The sequence below is a fragment of the Urocampus carinirostris genome, chromosome 11 (genome assembly GCF_059441175.1).
Source record: "Urocampus carinirostris isolate Australia breed hairy pipefish chromosome 11, RoL_Ucar_1.0, whole genome shotgun sequence".
NCBI lineage: Eukaryota > Metazoa > Chordata > Actinopteri > Syngnathiformes > Syngnathidae > Urocampus > Urocampus carinirostris.
In genome coordinates, this window is record NC_142359.1 from 37,053,833 (window position 1) to 37,071,076 (window position 17,244).

Genomic DNA, 17,244 nt, shown 5'->3' on the forward strand with positions numbered 1-17,244 from the left:
AAAACTCTCATTTTAGGCAGCATGGTGATTTAAGATTTTGAAAATTATACATTTTGAAACTTTTCAATAGGATCGTGTGTGTCGAGAATTTTTTTAAGGAAAAAAAAAAATTAAGAAAAAAAAGAACACTGCTTTATAGGACTTCAGTACAGGAAAAAAAAAGAATGGCACTCAGATGCAATATCTACACACCAGTAGATTTTTTTAATATACATTTAACATTGTTACATTAACCAGTTCATCACATCAAACAATTGTCTGTAAGAAAATGGCAAATAACAGGAAAATGCAGTCCATGAAAGGTTTCCTTATTCCCGGGTGTCTTCTGGATACCTCGTGGGGGGCCACACTGTTCAAAATGTAGCAGCAGGTTTTAAGGAAAATTGTATTTTGCAGACTCAATGTTCTGAGTCCCATCGTCAGCTTCTAGAAGAGGCGACATGATTTCACAATCTTTAAAGTAAAAATCGGGTTTTACTTTAAAAAGGAAAATAATTGAAACATTAGCTATCCTTACCTTTTTTATGTACAAGATGTATTAATTGCTTGTGCGTCAAATTGCGTTGTTAACACTTTCTGGAAGAAATCAAAAGAAAGCGGTTTCAACAAAATGGTGAAGTTGTAGTAACATTTCTAACCAATTGAGAACAGTGTCGCATTATTCAAAGAGGCATTCATTATAAGATGTTATAGAAATTCAAATAAATAAATTCCAGCTTATGGGCTTCAATGACAAAAAAGATCAAGTATTGATAATTATTTCAGGCAAATATTTGAACGAAAATGAATGAAAACTTAAATTCTAACATTAAAAAATAGAAACAGGACAAAAACCATGACTCAACAACAAATATAATGTTAATATAACATGTTCAAAAAGGGGTAGTAAGAAGCAGACGCTTATTTTCCCTACCCCTTCATCTTCTCTATTAATTACATTTTACAGCTTCTCTTCTCCTCTTGTGTCTAATATAACAGTCTCATGGATATACATATTACATAGGTCAGATATCAATAATTATGTAAATGTAAAAGGTAAATGGTCTGCATTTATATAGCGCTTTTTAAGTCACTAAAGACCTCCCAAAGCGCTTTACAATGTCCTCCACACTTACCTAATCTCACACACTCACACACACACGCACCGATAGCAGCGTGAGAAATGCAAGGCAATTGGCAGAAAATTTTACTTATTTTAAGTGTGATTTTTCCCAGTTAAAGCTGTTTAGACAAGTTTTTCTCCAAGTACAATCCAACAATTTATACAAAAGAAATAGGCAAAATTGTTTTTTTATAGCAAGTGGAAGATTATATTGCCCACAATGTTCCCTCTAAGGTGCGCATGCGCAATCACGCACATTCTCAGCGCACAAGAAAATCTAGCCAGCTCACAAAAATGAGGGCTCAAAATTGGTAATTGAAAAATTGGGATTACGGTTGCTCACTGTTGTTTCAAGCGTTGCTCACCAACTTTGTGTGAACGCTCAGACCCGTGGAAAATTAGAGGGAACATTGATTGCCAAACAGTCTTTTTACTAAAAGTGGGATATAATATTTATTGAAATGACAAAATTGTCTATCATCTACTAATTCAAAGACGTATGCTTAGTTTGAATTACTTTTTCTATTTTTTAGATATATGATATCTTGAAATGAGAAAAATATGCTTAAAATGGGTAGCATTTTTTGCTAGTGGGGTAAGAATTTATTTTTGTAGCTTATCAATAAAAAGATAGATGAACACACAGGCACTTCTTATTTTAACTGTACCAAGGGCATCAAAATTTGTGTGTGTGTTTTTTTAAGAAAGCAAATTTGTATATCTATCTCCTATCTTTCTATAGTCTGTTTTTAAAAAAGATAAAGAAAAATAGCATTGTGGGTATATTCATTAAGAACAAAGATGTGTGGGTTTTCAAACATTTTTAGGATTAGGGATCTGTTTTATGGTCCTAAAATGGCCCCCTGGCAGCAGTTTGGACTTCCATCCTCTATATTGATGCATGGCCATTAGCATTAGTCACATATTTTACACATTAATCATCGTAGTACCCATCTATTAACGTTATAATCCTACTAGTCACTAAATATCATTGTGACACCAATGATAATAACAACAATAGCAAAAATAACAGTTATGATATAATAATAGTAACAATAACAACAAGGTTAACTATAGTTGTAAACGCAGAATTTCCAATCTTTAGTATCAATCATACGCCATTTTCCTCATCTCTGTATTCTGCCAGTAATGTTTTTTTGTATTTATATTTGAACACGTGAATATTTGGACATTGTTTGATATTTAAGGGTATAATGAAAATCTGTGTATCAAACAAATGTTTTTATCCATCTTTTCTTTTACAGAATATACAAAAAAACTAAATTCCAATTTATGTGTCTTAAAAAGAAAATGGGCAAAAAAAGTTTTGTTTTTTAGCTAGCTATCTGGCTGGCTACTTTTTTTGCTTTACAGCTAGCTATCTTCCTCCATTTTTTGCTATTTAGCAAGCTATATAGCTTTTTAGCTTTTTACATATTTTTGCATGCTATCTAGCTAACATTTTACTTTTCTTGCTGGTTGTCAAGATACTTTTGGGCACCTATCAAGCTAGCCATCTGACTTTGTTTTTAGTTGTCTATCCTATCCTTTTGTCCACTCCAGGCTAAGATGCCAATCATGTCCTGGTCTGGCCGAACTTCTGTCTCCCTGCCTTTTTTTTAATTACCCACCCATCATAGTTGTGTTTGTACAGTGTTTTTTTTTTCAACTTGGATTTTGCGAGGGGCTAGAGCAGTGCTTCTCAATTATTTTATGTCATGCCCCTCGAGGAAGGACAAAATCCCTCGCACCTCTCTAAGTGAGAGTGTCACTGCCCCTCTAGTGTAGTAGAGGTGCCATTGCACTTTATTCCAAAAAATTAAAGAAAAAAAAACTTCCCGGGGTCAAACGCGCCCAGGAACTATCTATTCTAAGGCTGCAATTTATGATTATTTCCATAATCGATGAATCAATCAATTATTATTTTCGATTAATTGATGAATTGGATTTCTTAAAGACGATTTGAATTTCCTCCTCTTTTTTCAAATAACGAAGTTTTTGGACAGAGACAACAATAGAGCACACAGCAACAGAATATTTAACAATTTAAAACAATTTTAAAAATCAATTTTTTTTTCTATTAACTTGATAATATCCAAAAATACATACCAATTTATGATATATACCTGCAAATATGTACGATACTCTTTTCCTACTGCCCTATCGAAAGATCGTATTATATTTGGAATTGTCATACAAAACGAGAAAAAAAGAGCAATTCATGTCATTTTATGTGTAGCATTTTTTTGTAAATACACGTTTCAAAACATCCATCCATCCATCCATTAGCTGCACCGCTTATCCTCAGTAGGGTCGCGGGGGTGCTGGAGCCCATCCCAGTTATCTTCGGGCAGTGGGCAGGGGACACCCTGAACTGGTTGCCAGCCAAACGCAGGGCACACAGGGACAGACAACTCGCTCGCTCATTCACACCTAGGGACAATCTGAACCGGCCGGAGGAAACCCACAAAAGCACGGGGAGAACATACAAACTCCACACAAGAAGTCCGGTACCTGGATTTGAACCCATGACCTCAGTGCCGCACACGTGCTAACCACTGCGTCGCCGTGCCGCCCCGTTTTAAGACATTGTCAACAAAATATTTTTTTATTTGTTAAACCTTTGAATATGATAAACGTTCCCAACGTGAAAATGATATACAATATACTTAAGAATATGCCCCTTAAACATGTCATTATATTTATTTTTATTTTACTTGATTTATTTTATTTACTGATTTCTTATCTTCTGATTTTTTCCCACTGCTCTCCTGCAGCACTTTCTGTTTCCTTGAAAAAAATGTTTACTGATGAAACAGTCTAACACTAGAAGGTTGAAACCTTTATGACAATTTTGTTTGTAAAAATGCACTGTTCAAATGAAAATGAGAGATAACATTTTTCTAAAAATAATATTGGCACCATCTGCTGGACTAAAGTGGTACTAAAACTCTCAGCGTCTCAACAAAATTGAGTCTAACGTACTTAGTGGCTCATAAATCATGTGTTATAACAAATCAATGCTCTAACGCTTTCAATAATCGACTTTAATCGATCGTATTGATTAGTTGTTTCAGCCCTAATCTATTCACAACTATTCTGCGCTACTTACTGTCGACTAACAGCTCGTCGGCCATGAGGTTGTCCTGGCGGTTGCCCAGCACAAAGGCCAAAAAGGAGAGAATGAGAGCATCCATGATGCCCATAATGGCCAGAATGTAAGCCCAGCGCAGAGAACAGTCGCCCAGCACGTATTTGTCAGTCTGCTCGCCGCACATGCGCTTCACCTCGTCGCTGTCCCAGCCATCCGGGTAGATCATGCAGCCCAAGATCAGACATGTACCTGCAGGGATGCGTGAGAACGTTAGCTAGACCAGGGTTGGACAACTGTTTAGAGTCGGGCCCGCATTGGATTAAAAAATGTGACCAAGGGACCTATCCAATTCTTTTGTTTATGAATAAATATACATGGTAAATGGACTGCATTGATATGGCGCTTTAACCAGTCACTGAGGACCTCCAAAGTGATTTACCATACACTTCACACTTTGCCGGTTCACACACACAACGGTAAAGGTTTCAAAGGCTCCTACTTGCTTATCGGGGGCATTAGGGGCTCAGTGTCTCGCCCAAGGACACTTAACTGGGAGGAGCCGGGAGTCAAACCGGCAACCTCTTTGGTCCCAAGACACCCGCTCTACCTCCTGAACTACAAACATGATGTCACCCTCCTCATCCTAACACATTACCACCCCCGACCCCCAATTATGTTTTGAGGGGAAAACGGCATGCGCGCTTAGTAAAAAATATCGCAGTGACGTCTTTGACAGGAGTTTCCTTTAATTCTAAATGAACGATGACTAGCAAATGTGATTTGGTCCATTATCACAGCAAACCACCAATGACTATATTGGGCTCCCATTATACAACTTTTCTTACTTTGACCATTTTCATGCTACACTTTCAAATATAAACAAAATATAAAACATCCGGATGTGTTCCGTCCCGAAAAGCTTTGTTAAAAGTAACACAAAGCAGATTGGCACGGTGGGAAGTGTAACAACTCTTTAAAGTCAGTTGGGCAGTGTAAACGCATACTTAATGGTGAAAATATTTAACATTCCACTTTTTTTAAGGACACCTCAAACCATGCACCCACCCATGCATAAGGAAAATAATTACACTATTAAACTAGTTCCATGCAGTAGATTTTTGCTCTACTGCAGCTGTTTTGACGGCGGCTGAGTGGTTAGCGCGTCCGCAGTTTGGAGGTCATGGGATCAAACCTTCCTGTGCACAATTTGCGTGTTCTCCCCTTGGTTGCGTGGGTTTCCTCCGGGCACTCCGGTTTCCTCCCACATTCCAAAAACATGCATTTCAGGTTTATTGGCCGGTTCAAATTATCCTTAGGTGTGAATGAGTGAGTTGTCTGACTCTGTGTGCTGGCAACCAGTTTAGGGTGTCCCCTGCCTTCTGCCCGAGGACAGGTGAGATGCGCTCCAGCACCCCTGTGACCCTACTATGGATAAGCGTTGCAGATAATGGATGGATGATTTGAAGTAGGATTATCTCCAAGTATTGTAAGACTGATTGAATGTTAAGGACATTTTTAAAATGTTTGTATTGACACTTTTGTTTAATTTACTTATCCATGTATTGCTTACTCGTGATTTAATGATCTAATGACCAACTTAATTTATTATTCAAACGATCTAGAATAAGTTTTATTATTGGCCTCATTTTATTATTTGAATAGATTGTATTGTATGCAACAATGTGAAAAGTGCTGTATAAAATAGAATTCAGCTATTTTACTGTTCTAGTTTCATTTTGTTGTAAATTTATGGAAAGAGTAATGATTTATTTCATGGACTTCCCTGGAAAATGCTGCAGGCTTCAGTTTTATAATGTTTTCCTTCTATTTTCTAAATTATTTTAGTTTCACATGAAAAGACCAAAAAGGGGAATCAGGAAGAAAAAAATAAAGAAAAAAACTCAACAGTCTGGATTAGTTGAAAGTCACAATCCCCCTTCAGTAAAAATAGGACTGGTTCCCAACATCAGAAGTTTCACTGCATTCTTGTCAGATAACTTCAAAAGGCAGACAGCAAAAACATGCATTTAGGACATTCACAAGCACTTTTTTGTATGCCTAGCAACAAGGTCGCCTTGAAAGAGAATTTCTGCCTTAACAGTCATGTTCCAATGGGTGATAATGTTTTGTATATAATTAATATGTAAGAGAATTCATGCCAATAACTTTTAGTTCAGGGGCCAGAACCCTTTTTGACCTAAAAAGGCATAATAGAAAAAGATGTCTTTCTTTCTTTCTTTCTTTCTTTCTTTCTGAGAGAACCATACCATATATTCCAAGGCAAATCTGCCAAACCTGCTCTACAGACCAAATCAAAATTAAATTTTCAGCACATTTTATCTCACTGTGTGACGTTAGATGATTTGTTTAAACTTATGAAATGAAAGAGTTATTTTTTTTTAAATGTCACAAAATACTGCAAACAAGGATACTGACGTATAGTAATTACCTTGGGTGCAGACTGCGCTGGGCAGGGAGAAGTGTTCAGTGTGCCTGGCTGGAATTTCTGGGTGTTTACAGTTTGTTCTGTTGATTTTTATCATAAAGTTCCCCAACAGGTAACCTAAATTGTTTAATGAGCTTCCATATAGAGGATTCCTTAGTGACGTACAGCCAAAAACGGGACTGATGCTGTGACATCTTGACTGTAAACTGTAGTGGGAAGTATGCTTTTTATATACTGGACCGAACCCTTTAAAGTAGTAGCGCTACATTGACTTGACTCTGCACTTTGCAGAATTGGAATACTGCAGATGAGATTTGCCTGAGTACAATTTTATCCCCAAGTCATAGGTACTCATGAAGAAAAATTACTGGATCGCGAGCCATAGGTTCCCGACCCCTGTTTTAGTTTTAGCTTAGCATTTGCCTCTCTTGCCGCAGTGAAGTTCTCAATGAATGGTGGCCTGGAGAGATTACTTACTGTGCCTTAAAAATCCTCATTAGTGCAAGGAGGTGATCCCCTTTAATCCGCACAAGTCGTCTGCGTTTTACATCTGCCAGCCCCCAAACAAGCTCCCAACGCCCTCAACACGCTTGCTGCTGACTCTACTCATTTAGGAATACGTAATAACTCGAATCCCGGATTCAAAACCATCTATTATTAAAACCCTCTGTAGCGTTATGTCTTATTTTGCTTGCTGACAATAAAGAATGTAATTCTGCTTTTACTATTGGACACCTACAAAGGACATTGTATAGGATACCGGGTGTGTGCGTTGTTAAGACAATTAATGCTCACTGTTGTTGTTTTTGTTTTTTAATATTATACACTGGTTACTAACAGCCAATCATGTTTCTGCTCTTTGATTCCACACCTTTAAGGGCAAATCTGCTTTCCGCTACCTAGATTTAATAAAAACAAAGAGCTCAGGGCAGGACCTTTACTGCAGATGATATTTTTTACATCTTGACATTTTTTTTGTATAGTCATCCCCTGTTTTCCTTGCATGTTCAAAATTAATTGATGCCATCTCTCCTTATTTTGAGTGTCTACTAAACTATGAACCTATCGTAATAAAGGTTGCAAAATAAATACAGAAAACAATAACAACAAAGATTTGGTATCGGAAAACTGATTGTGAGTTGTTAAGTTGTGACTGGTACTATAAAAGTTGGACTGGTGTGAAAAAATATATATATAATTTCTCTAGCTGGTATTGTAATATAAAAATTTATGTAAATACATATATGTTGGCACTGTGGTTGACTGAAGAGAATGTGTGCCTCGTAGTTTCGAGGTTCTGGGTTTAATTCCAATTGCCAGCCTGCTGTGTGTAGTTTGCATATTCTCCTGTGCCTAAGTGAATTTTCTTGGGGCACGACGTTTTTTCACCCAAATCTCCAAAAACATGCATTGCAGGTCGATTGGTGAGTCAAAACTGTCCCTGTGAGTGAGTGAGTGAGTGAGTGAGTGAGTGAGTGAGTGAGTGAGTGAGTGAGTGAGTGAGTGAGTGAGTGAGTGAGTGAGTGAGTGTACACCTTTTTCATAGGGAAATTCAAGCACTTTTAAAAAACTTCCCAGGCCAATTTTCCAATTCCTCCAGAATCAACAAAATAAATATTCCAGTGTTAATCATATATTTTGCAGAGGCATAAAATATATCTGAGATTTGTATATGCAATTTATAGTCTTGAGTGTGCATTTATAAAGACACGATTTTTAAACCTTTGGTAGAGTGCGAATACATTTGTTTTTGAGACAAATTCCTCCCCTTACTGGTATTGGTTACACATGACAGTAATACTTTATGTAGCTTACAATTTCAGTTTCAGAAAGTTCTTCCTGTTACAATTTTCCACTAGAATATGCAACTTTTAATTTTTTGCACAGCCCACAATAAATGTTCATAGTTGATATGTAATCCTTGCACGAAGACACATTTCATATTGGCCTTTTAAGGTGTAGAATGTACCTGTCCTCTTGGGCACAACTGGTAAGGGGATATGATGCTTTATAGGACAATGGCATACAAACTATTACAAGTGGCCGTAGATCTCGGGGGAAGAAGAAATGCAAAGCGAAGCCAACAGAGAGCAGTGTCGGCGTCATTTTTAGGCAGACTTTTTGAGAAACATGACAATAATTTCAAGCATTTACAAACACTTCACCCAAAATTTAAGTACTTGTCAATCCTTGAAAACACTAAATTACAATTATTTCTCAAGGATTTCTAGCACTCGTATAAACCCCGACGATTGGACAAAAATAGAGAAGATTATTATGTGTTATACGTCAACTCCCAACCTACGGGCCTGCTATAGGATGTTAACAGTCGACACTCTGAAAAATCAAGGACTTATGGGACCAGGGCCTGTCCAAGCCTTCATGGGGCCCTAAGCAAAATTAAATTTGCCCCCCCCCTGTAACTTGATCCTTTGTATACCTACTATAACTCATTCCATGGTCTACTCCAGGGAACGGCAACTATTTGGAGACATGGGACCGCATTGGGTTAAAACATTTGGCCAAGGGGCCAATCTTGGAGACAGATCCGATTTTTTTCATTCATGAATAAATATACATGCAGACATCCATATTCTTATATTTCCATTATTAGTTTAATGAAATTAGTTTGAAACGATCACACTTAAATCAAAATAATATATAAGGTCCCGTTGGATGCATTCAATTTGATATTTAGTTTTGAAGTTTTGCTCTGGTTGTATTTTTCTAGTAAATCTGGAGTCTGACTTCTGTTGAAGTTCTCTAGTTTTTTGTAGTATTACTGTACTTTTTAAAAAAAATATTCCTGCAGAATTTCTGCAGTAATATTTTCTTAGTATTTCTGAAGATTTTTGTTGCATTTCTATAAAATATTTTTGTTGCTGTATATATGTAGTATTTTTGTTGTATTTTTTAGTATTACTATAGTTTTATCATTTTAGTATTTTGTCGTATTTCTATTGTGTTTTGTAATATTTCCATAGTAGAATTTTGTTTTATATCTGTAATATTTATGTAGCATTTTTGTAGTGCAGTTTTGCTGTAGTTTTTTTTGTAGTATTTCCGTAGTAGAATTTTTGTGGTACTGCTGTACTGTAGTCGTATTTTTGCAGTAGTTATGTTGTAATTCTTCTGTAGTAGTATTTCTGTAGTAGTATTTCTCCAGTAGTGTTTTGTATCATAGTACTATGAAGTGGATTTTTTTTGTATTTCCGTAGAAGTATTTTTATGTATTTCCAAAGCAGTATTTGGGTAGAAATTTAGTTTCTTTTTTAGTTTTTTTGTAGTATTTCCACACTAGTATTTATTAACATTTCTCTAGTATTTTTGTAATATTTTTGTAGTAGTGTTTTGTATTATAGTATTGCTGTAGTAGTATTATGTAGTATTTCCATACTATTTGTCCCTTTTCAGAATGAAAGCAAAAAAAATCTACGAGCCCCTGTTTTAAGCGCTATATTTGATATCTAGTTTAGTAGTTATTTTGTAGCATTTTTGTTGTATTTCTGTGGAAGTATTTTTGTTGTTAACAAACAAACTATATACATGCACGGAGGTGCACGTCTGAATACACTGGTCGTTCACGGAGCCCTAAGATTTAGAGCAGAGAGGCTGTACAGTGTAGGAAACGATGGCGGATCTACAAATCAAACAGACTGAACCATTTCAAGGCAGTGGAGTATTTCCAACGCTGTGTTGTTCATATTTTAGTTTAGTTTTACTTTTTATTTTTAAAACAAGCATTTTCATCATATTTTAGCCTACCCTTTCCTTTATTAAGGAAAATATAGTTTAAAACATGCTATAATTTAATAATTCAATACATTGTCAGCACTCAGAAAGCCCTTTGTTTTCCATTTTGGGGCAACTGTCCTTACCTGCAGCCAACTGTATCCACCCACAAATCTTGTAGACAGTGCCTGTGCCGCAGAAGAAGAAGAGCACAAAGCATCCAATGCAGCCCAGCACCAGCATCATAGACGAGGCGATGAAGAAGGCGGCGGCCTTGAAGGCGCCCGAGGGGATGCTGGAAAATTCGGCAAAGCTACCTTGACAAGTCAGCTCCCGGGACAAGCCGCTCCCGATGCAGTAATGGAAAAGGCCGAAGTAGCCTGCTTGTGGCGTGTCAGCACCGTCTCCGATCCAGTAGGGCTGGATGAAGCACACCACGTTGACGATAGCAAACAGTATGGTGAAAATGGCCCACAGGACGCCGATGGCGCGTGAGTTGCGCACGTAGTTGGTTTGGTAGATTTTGGCAGCTTCCGAGGCGGGGAGCATGCTGCTGTTGCTACCGGCATTCGGGGCTCCGGGTACCATCCTCCTCCTCGGCAGCCTCCTCCAGAGGAGGGGGGGTGGGGGGGGGTGGGGGGGGGGCGAAAAATGCCCCTGCTCAGATGAACATTGAAAATCGGGGGCTGAATCACAACAAAGTCCTCTTTCTATTCAGTCCAAGCATCGATTGACTTGATGCGGCTGCTCAGCGCACATTCATTCATGCAATTGAGAAAAGGAAAGAATATGAAAAATAAAGGCCAGTGCGAGCAGATGTTTACTCGATGATAAAAAAATGAGCCGACTCAAGCACCAGCTGCACGCAGCTACTGTGGATAGTTCAGGAATAAGCCACATCCTTTAATCCATGTCTGGCGTCGCCTGTTTGACAATCCGTGCGCGTGTGCTTGCAGCGTGTGCCCTCATGGGACTCCGATGCACATGCGTACTTGATCGAACACGTAATTAAATCTCATAGCAGGGTTGGGGTGTTACTTTAAAATGTAATCTAATACAGTTACTTATTAACCGTTGAAAATTGTCATCGGTAACATAATCCAAATACCATAATATTAAAGTAAAGTAACCTGATTAATTTCGGACAGTGGATTACTCCAAGACCAAATATCCTATTAAAAGACTAAATAAACTAAATATAGATAAGGTTACTAAATTTTGTTCAATATAAATGATTATTGTAGCCTGGAAAAGACATATAGGAAACCAAGATCAGGTTGCTTTTCTGGGACTGTCATTTCCCTCTGTCTCTGTAGTGTCACTAATTGAAATTATGATAGACACAATTAATTTATGAGTGCATTATGTACGGTATGTGTAAATCTTTTACTCTAAATGTAAAACACAAGCAAATGCATACGCTAAGTGAATGAATGGGTGCCTGAACGTATGAAGAGGGCACATGCTCGCAGACATTACATTGCATTTATATTCTATGCTATTTTATTTGTTCATACTTGTTTTTTGATGTTGTCTTGTTAGTTGCATTTTAATTGCATGGCACTTTTCTGTTAGTTTTGCGATGTTTTTGGTGATATAGTATTTTTTGTAGTCAGGCGGGTGGAGGGTGGTGGGCTCCTGAGAGCAAGCGCATGCTTGTGTGTGACACGGCATATGAAGAGAGGCGCAAACGGGCATGGCGAATGTAAACAAAGCTGTTGCGAACGACGAAAAAAAAAACAAATATAGTTAAAACGAAGGCACACCGGACTTTAATATTGTCCCCAGGTGAAAACATTTGCTGGCCTGGAGAGGGATGGGCGCCACTAGGCTTTACTTGCCCAAGACACACCACAGGGAATGGTTCCCCTACAAACCTAGTTGTTAAGGGAGACCGTGATCAGGGTTGGGTAGGGTTACTTTAACTTGATTACTTTCAATTACTTTTGGATTACTCCAATACAAACTATGCTAATAAAAGACAAAAGAAACTAAATATGAATAAAATAACTAAATTTTGTGCAGGCTTGGGGAGTAATGGAATACATGGAACGGCAAAAATGATGTTGGCAAGCTGTTTAGATTTATTTTCATTTTGTTTCTGTCGCATTTTATATTAGTTTTGCCGGAGATCAAATAGATCAAAGCCAGGAGAGAAAGCTTACCACGTGTTGTGAAACATAATTTTGTTCTTATTTAGTTTATTTTGTTTTTTTTATCAGCATATTTGGTACTGGAGTAATGCAAAAGTAATTGAAAGTAATCAAGTTAAAGTAACCCTACCCAACCCTGACATGATAATAATACAAAAAAGTGCAACAGCATAATGTTGAATACAATTGTAATCATGCAAAGTAATCCAACTTTTTTAACCAAATATACCTGTTATTTTCTTAAACTGTGACAGAATGCAATAACGTTATTTTGTATACTAACACTGTGGTGTCGTGTAAATACACTCCCCTTCCTGCAGTGTCGCTGTATACTAATGTGCAGCCTTGTACTTGTGCTTGAGAACTACCGAAGAAGAAGTTAAGTAAACACTCTATGAATGTACCGTCCGTGCCTGTCTCTGAATCCTACTACAACCCTACTACATACACAACATATTGGCGACGAGGATGACTTGGATCGGAATCTCACAACCCCTTGCTTTGCTTGAAACCCCGGGTGAGCCTACGATGTTGTACATCACGTGGATTCAGATGTTCAAAAATTACCTGCTAGCATTGACTGCTAACGAAATGCCAGACAAACAAAAACGCGCACTACTGCTGCACTGTTTAGGCACAGAAGGGCAGAGAATTTTTCTTTCCCTTCCCGACACTGGCACTTCTTACAAATCCGCCTGTGATGATAGTTCCTGACGGTACTCCACTACTGGGAATGTACCTGTTCACTGCACTTTGCCTCCACGTACAAGATGGGCAGATTACAACACCTGCTGCATCAGAGATGAGTCACACTGTCAACACTACAAATGCTTTAGGCGTTGCTACAGGTTTTATACACAAAGTTAAAGTGCGTGCAGACGTCCCTCCAGTCCAGCAAAAGCTACACAGACTCCCATATGCCGTGCGTGACAAGGTGTCGGAGGAGCTGACGAAACTGGAAAATGATGGCATCATGGAGATGGTGGCTGCTGTGTCTCCTGATTTTGCTGCAGTCACTGCTGATGAGCTCTCCAGTGCGTGTGAGGAATGTCCAGTGCTACAGAAGGTGCGACACTACATGCAGAAGGGATGGCCTCGTACTGCAAAAGGCCTTGACCCCCTCATCGTGCCATACTTCCGTGTGCAAAATGAGCTTGCTTTGCAGAACAGTTTCATTGTGCGTAGCACTCATCATGTTGTGATACCACAAGAGCTACAGGAAAAAATAATCCAACTTGCTCATGCTACACACCAAGGGATAGTCCGCACAAAACAAAGACTGAGAGACTTGTACTGGTGGCCTGGAATGGATTCTCACGTTGAGCTCGCCATCAAATCATGCACCACCTACTTGCAGCATGACAAAACAGCAACCACACGTACTGCCCCGTTACAGCCTGTGCCTACCCCAACTGCTGCCTGGGAAAAGGTTGCTGTGGACATTGTTGGTCCTATTCACTCTGCGCCTGCTGATTGCCGCTTCGCCATCACCCTCATTGACTATTACAGCCGATGGCCTGACATTGCCTTCTGCTCAAATGTTACGTCTGTCTCTGTTATGACTTTTCTTTCCATTGTGTTTAGCAGAGAAGGTAATCCACAGGAAATTGTTACTGACAATGGCCCTCAGTTCGTGTCGACCGAGTTTGAAGCATTCCTTAGTGACAGGAACATCACACACCGTCGCAGCTCTGTGTACTACCCACAGGCCAACGGTGAAATTGAGCGTTTCAACAGAGTCTTCAAGGACTGTCTACAAACAGCCAACATCGAAGGTAAACCACTGAAAACCTTCTTCACTGAGTTTTTACAGACTTACAGAGCCACACCACATGCCGTGACTTCAGTATCCCCCGCTGAACTGTTGCATGGTAGACCACTGAATACAAAGCTTCACATCACAGGTCTTCACTCCATGCGTCCCACTGCTGACAAAGGCAACATGCTACAAAACATACAAAACAAACAACGGAAGTCCAAACGATACACTTACAAACGTCGCGGTGCAAAATCACCCAGCTTCCAGATTGGCTCTGCGGTTCGCATCCGCAAACCTGGAATCATTGCCAAAGGACACTCAAAGTTCACCAAGCCACTGACAGTGGTAGCCCAAAAGGGTCCAGCCACTTATCTGCTGTCTGATGGAAAGGTGTGGAATGCTTTCCACCTTGCCCATTCTTCCACCTGTGCTGCTGCTTCAGCGCCACAGCCTCCTGATAATGATGCTTGCCTCCTGCCAAGCGACCAAGTTGCTGAGCCACCTGAATCTGAAACTGTAACTGTGCCCTCACCACATCCCTCTCCGAGTGCACCGAGAATACGACATGCTCCTGCATGGCTTCAAGATTACATGACTTAAAAAAAAAAAAAAGATACAGAAAAGATGTGCTGATGTTTAAAAAAAGACATGATGAATGTTCATTGTTTAAAAAAACTGTCATGTTTGTTTATGATGTGATCTTCATACAGTCTGCTTAAGTTTACAAGGTTTACACACTTTTGCTTACCGATATTGACAGTATAGTTCCTTACAATATTGCTTACCTTTGATAAATATTTACCTCTAATCTGGTAATGAATATTGAAATGTATGTTTTCTATAAGCTCATACTTACCGAAGAGTTATTGCGTATTTTAGATTAATGCTACCGTTTGTGTCCTATTCTAACAAAAAGGGAATATGTGGTGTCGTGTAATACACTCCCCTTCCTGCAGTGTCGCTGTATACTAATGTGCAGCCTTGTACTTGTGCTTGAGAACTACCGAAGAAGACGTTAAGTAAACACTATGAATGTACCGTCCGTGCCTGTCTCTGAATCCTACTACATACACAACATACACAACAAACACCATTAGATGTGTTCCGTTACCCCCCATACCTGCAAATCAGTAATAGTAGTAATAACATGTGATGGAGTGTGCCTCCAGCATTGGCAATTGCAGCACTACAACGCAATTGTTTTTGATGGACGGAAGTCAAGAGACAGGTGAAATGCAGATGTTTATCTTTTTAGTTTACAACTGGAACACAAGTGGGACAAAACATGCAGTGGATGAGTTCGCTGTCAGATTGATCAACACGCGTTCAAGTAAAACGGACTGAAAGCTAGCAAACTAACACTATAGTCACACTGTGCCCCATTGCGTCACGTCTGCCATAATTTGATAATGTGTATAACCCTCCGTTCTTATATACATTTAATTGATAAGTTCCGTTTTGTACATCATTATCTTGAATCAAAAGGTGTTATAATTCTACATTTACTTTTTTCATTTTATATCAAGTGTATGATTATTTCCTTATCTGAGTGATGATGAGAATAATGTCAGAACCCGAACAGACGGTGGACCCAGACGCGTAACGTTTTCACACAAGCTTTATTTTACGGGAATGGGGCAGTCATGCGCGGGAACACAAACGCCAGCGATTTGGCGATCGCTGGGCCGAAGAGATTGAAACTGGACAGGACAGACGGGATCGATACAAGATACATGACCAAATACCGGACAGACGGGATCAATGCCGGACAGGACGGGACAGAAGGGATCTATACCGGATACTGAAGACTGGAGCAAGATACCGGACAGGACGAGACCGGCGGGATAGATACCGGATACTGGAGACTGGAGCAAGATAGATAGATAGATAGATAGATAGATAGATAGATACTTTATTCATCCCCGAAGGGAAATTCACATTTCCAGCAGCATCCCTGAGCTGAGAACAGTACAATAATAAAGTCAAAAGAATACAATATACAAATACCCAGTGTGACGTGCAAATGCCCACTGTAGCGTGTTATATAGAGTAACTAAATAGTGCTACACAGAATACATATTGCAGTAAGATTCGGTAATATCCAATGTAGGTGGTGTGGTTTAATGTGGGCCTTTACTCTGCCGGGTGGAGTTAAAGAGCCTCATGGCATGAGGAAGAAAAGATCTCTTCAGTCTGTCCGTAGTACAAGACAGTGACAGCAGTCTGTCGCTGAAACTGCTCTTCTGTCTGGAGATAATGCTGTGTAGTGGATGCGATGGATTGTCCATGATTGACCTCAGCTTTTTCAGTGCTCGTCTCTCAGCTACTGTTGTTAGGCTGTCCAGCTCTTTGCCCACAACAGAGCTCGCTTTCCTAGCCAGTTTATTGAGACGAGAGGCATCCTTCTTCTTGACGCTGCCTCCCCAACACGCTGCCGCATAGAAGAGGGCGCTTGCCACTACTGTCTCATAGAATATTTTCAGGAGCTTTTTGCAGATGTTGAAGGAGGCCAGCCTTCTGAGGAAGTAAAGTCGGCTTTGCCCTTTCCTACATAGAGCTTCTGTGTTGGCAGTCCAGTCCAGTTTGTTGTCCAGCTGCACACCCAGGTATTTGTAGGTCTGGACAAATTCTACACATTCTCCCTTGATGGTTACAGGAACCGGGTGAGTTCTGGTTCTCCTGAAGTCCACCACCATCTCTCTGGTCTTGGTGGTGTTTAGGTGCAGGTGGTTTGCGTCGCTCCATCGGACAAAGTCCTGAATCAATTTCCTGTACTCCTCCTCCTGCCCGTTTCTGATACATCCCACGATCGCAGTGTCGTCGGCAAACTTTTGCACATGGCAGGACTCAGAGTTGTACTTAAAGTCCGATGTATATAGAGTGAATAGGAACGGAGAGAGAACGGTGCCCTGCGGAGATCCTGTGCTGCTAACCACAGTGTCCGATGTAGAGATACCG

The 17,244-nt window shown here is 39.5% G+C and overlaps 1 protein-coding gene across 1 annotated transcript; it reads right to left on the reverse strand.

Moving 5' to 3' along the window:
- Positions 1 to 176: 176 nt before the first annotated feature.
- lhfpl3 (LHFPL tetraspan subfamily member 3) lies at positions 177 to 11,351 on the reverse strand. The gene is made up of 4 exons (XM_088347594.1): positions 10,521 to 11,351; positions 4,215 to 4,445; positions 518 to 576; positions 177 to 426 (listed from the first exon to the last, which is right to left on the reverse strand). Exons 1-3 carry the CDS (start codon positions 10,960 to 10,962, stop codon positions 554 to 556), a joined length of 696 nt encoding a protein of 231 aa, XP_088203720.1. The 5' UTR covers positions 10,963 to 11,351; the 3' UTR covers positions 177 to 426; positions 518 to 553.
- Positions 11,352 to 17,244: the final 5,893 nt, after the last annotated feature.

Coding starts and splice junctions, on each gene's coding strand:
- lhfpl3 (XM_088347594.1), bottom strand. CDS start 10,962: ATGGTACCCGGAGCCCCGAATGCCGGTAGCAACAGCAGCATGCTCCCC. Junction 4,446..10,520: donor GTGGATACAGTTGGCTGCAG/GTAAGGACAGTT, acceptor GCATCCCTGCAG/GTACATGTCTGATCTTGGGC. Junction 577..4,214: donor CGACGAGCTGTTAGTCGACA/GTAAGTAGCGCA, acceptor GATTTCTTCCAG/AAAGTGTTAACAACGCAATT.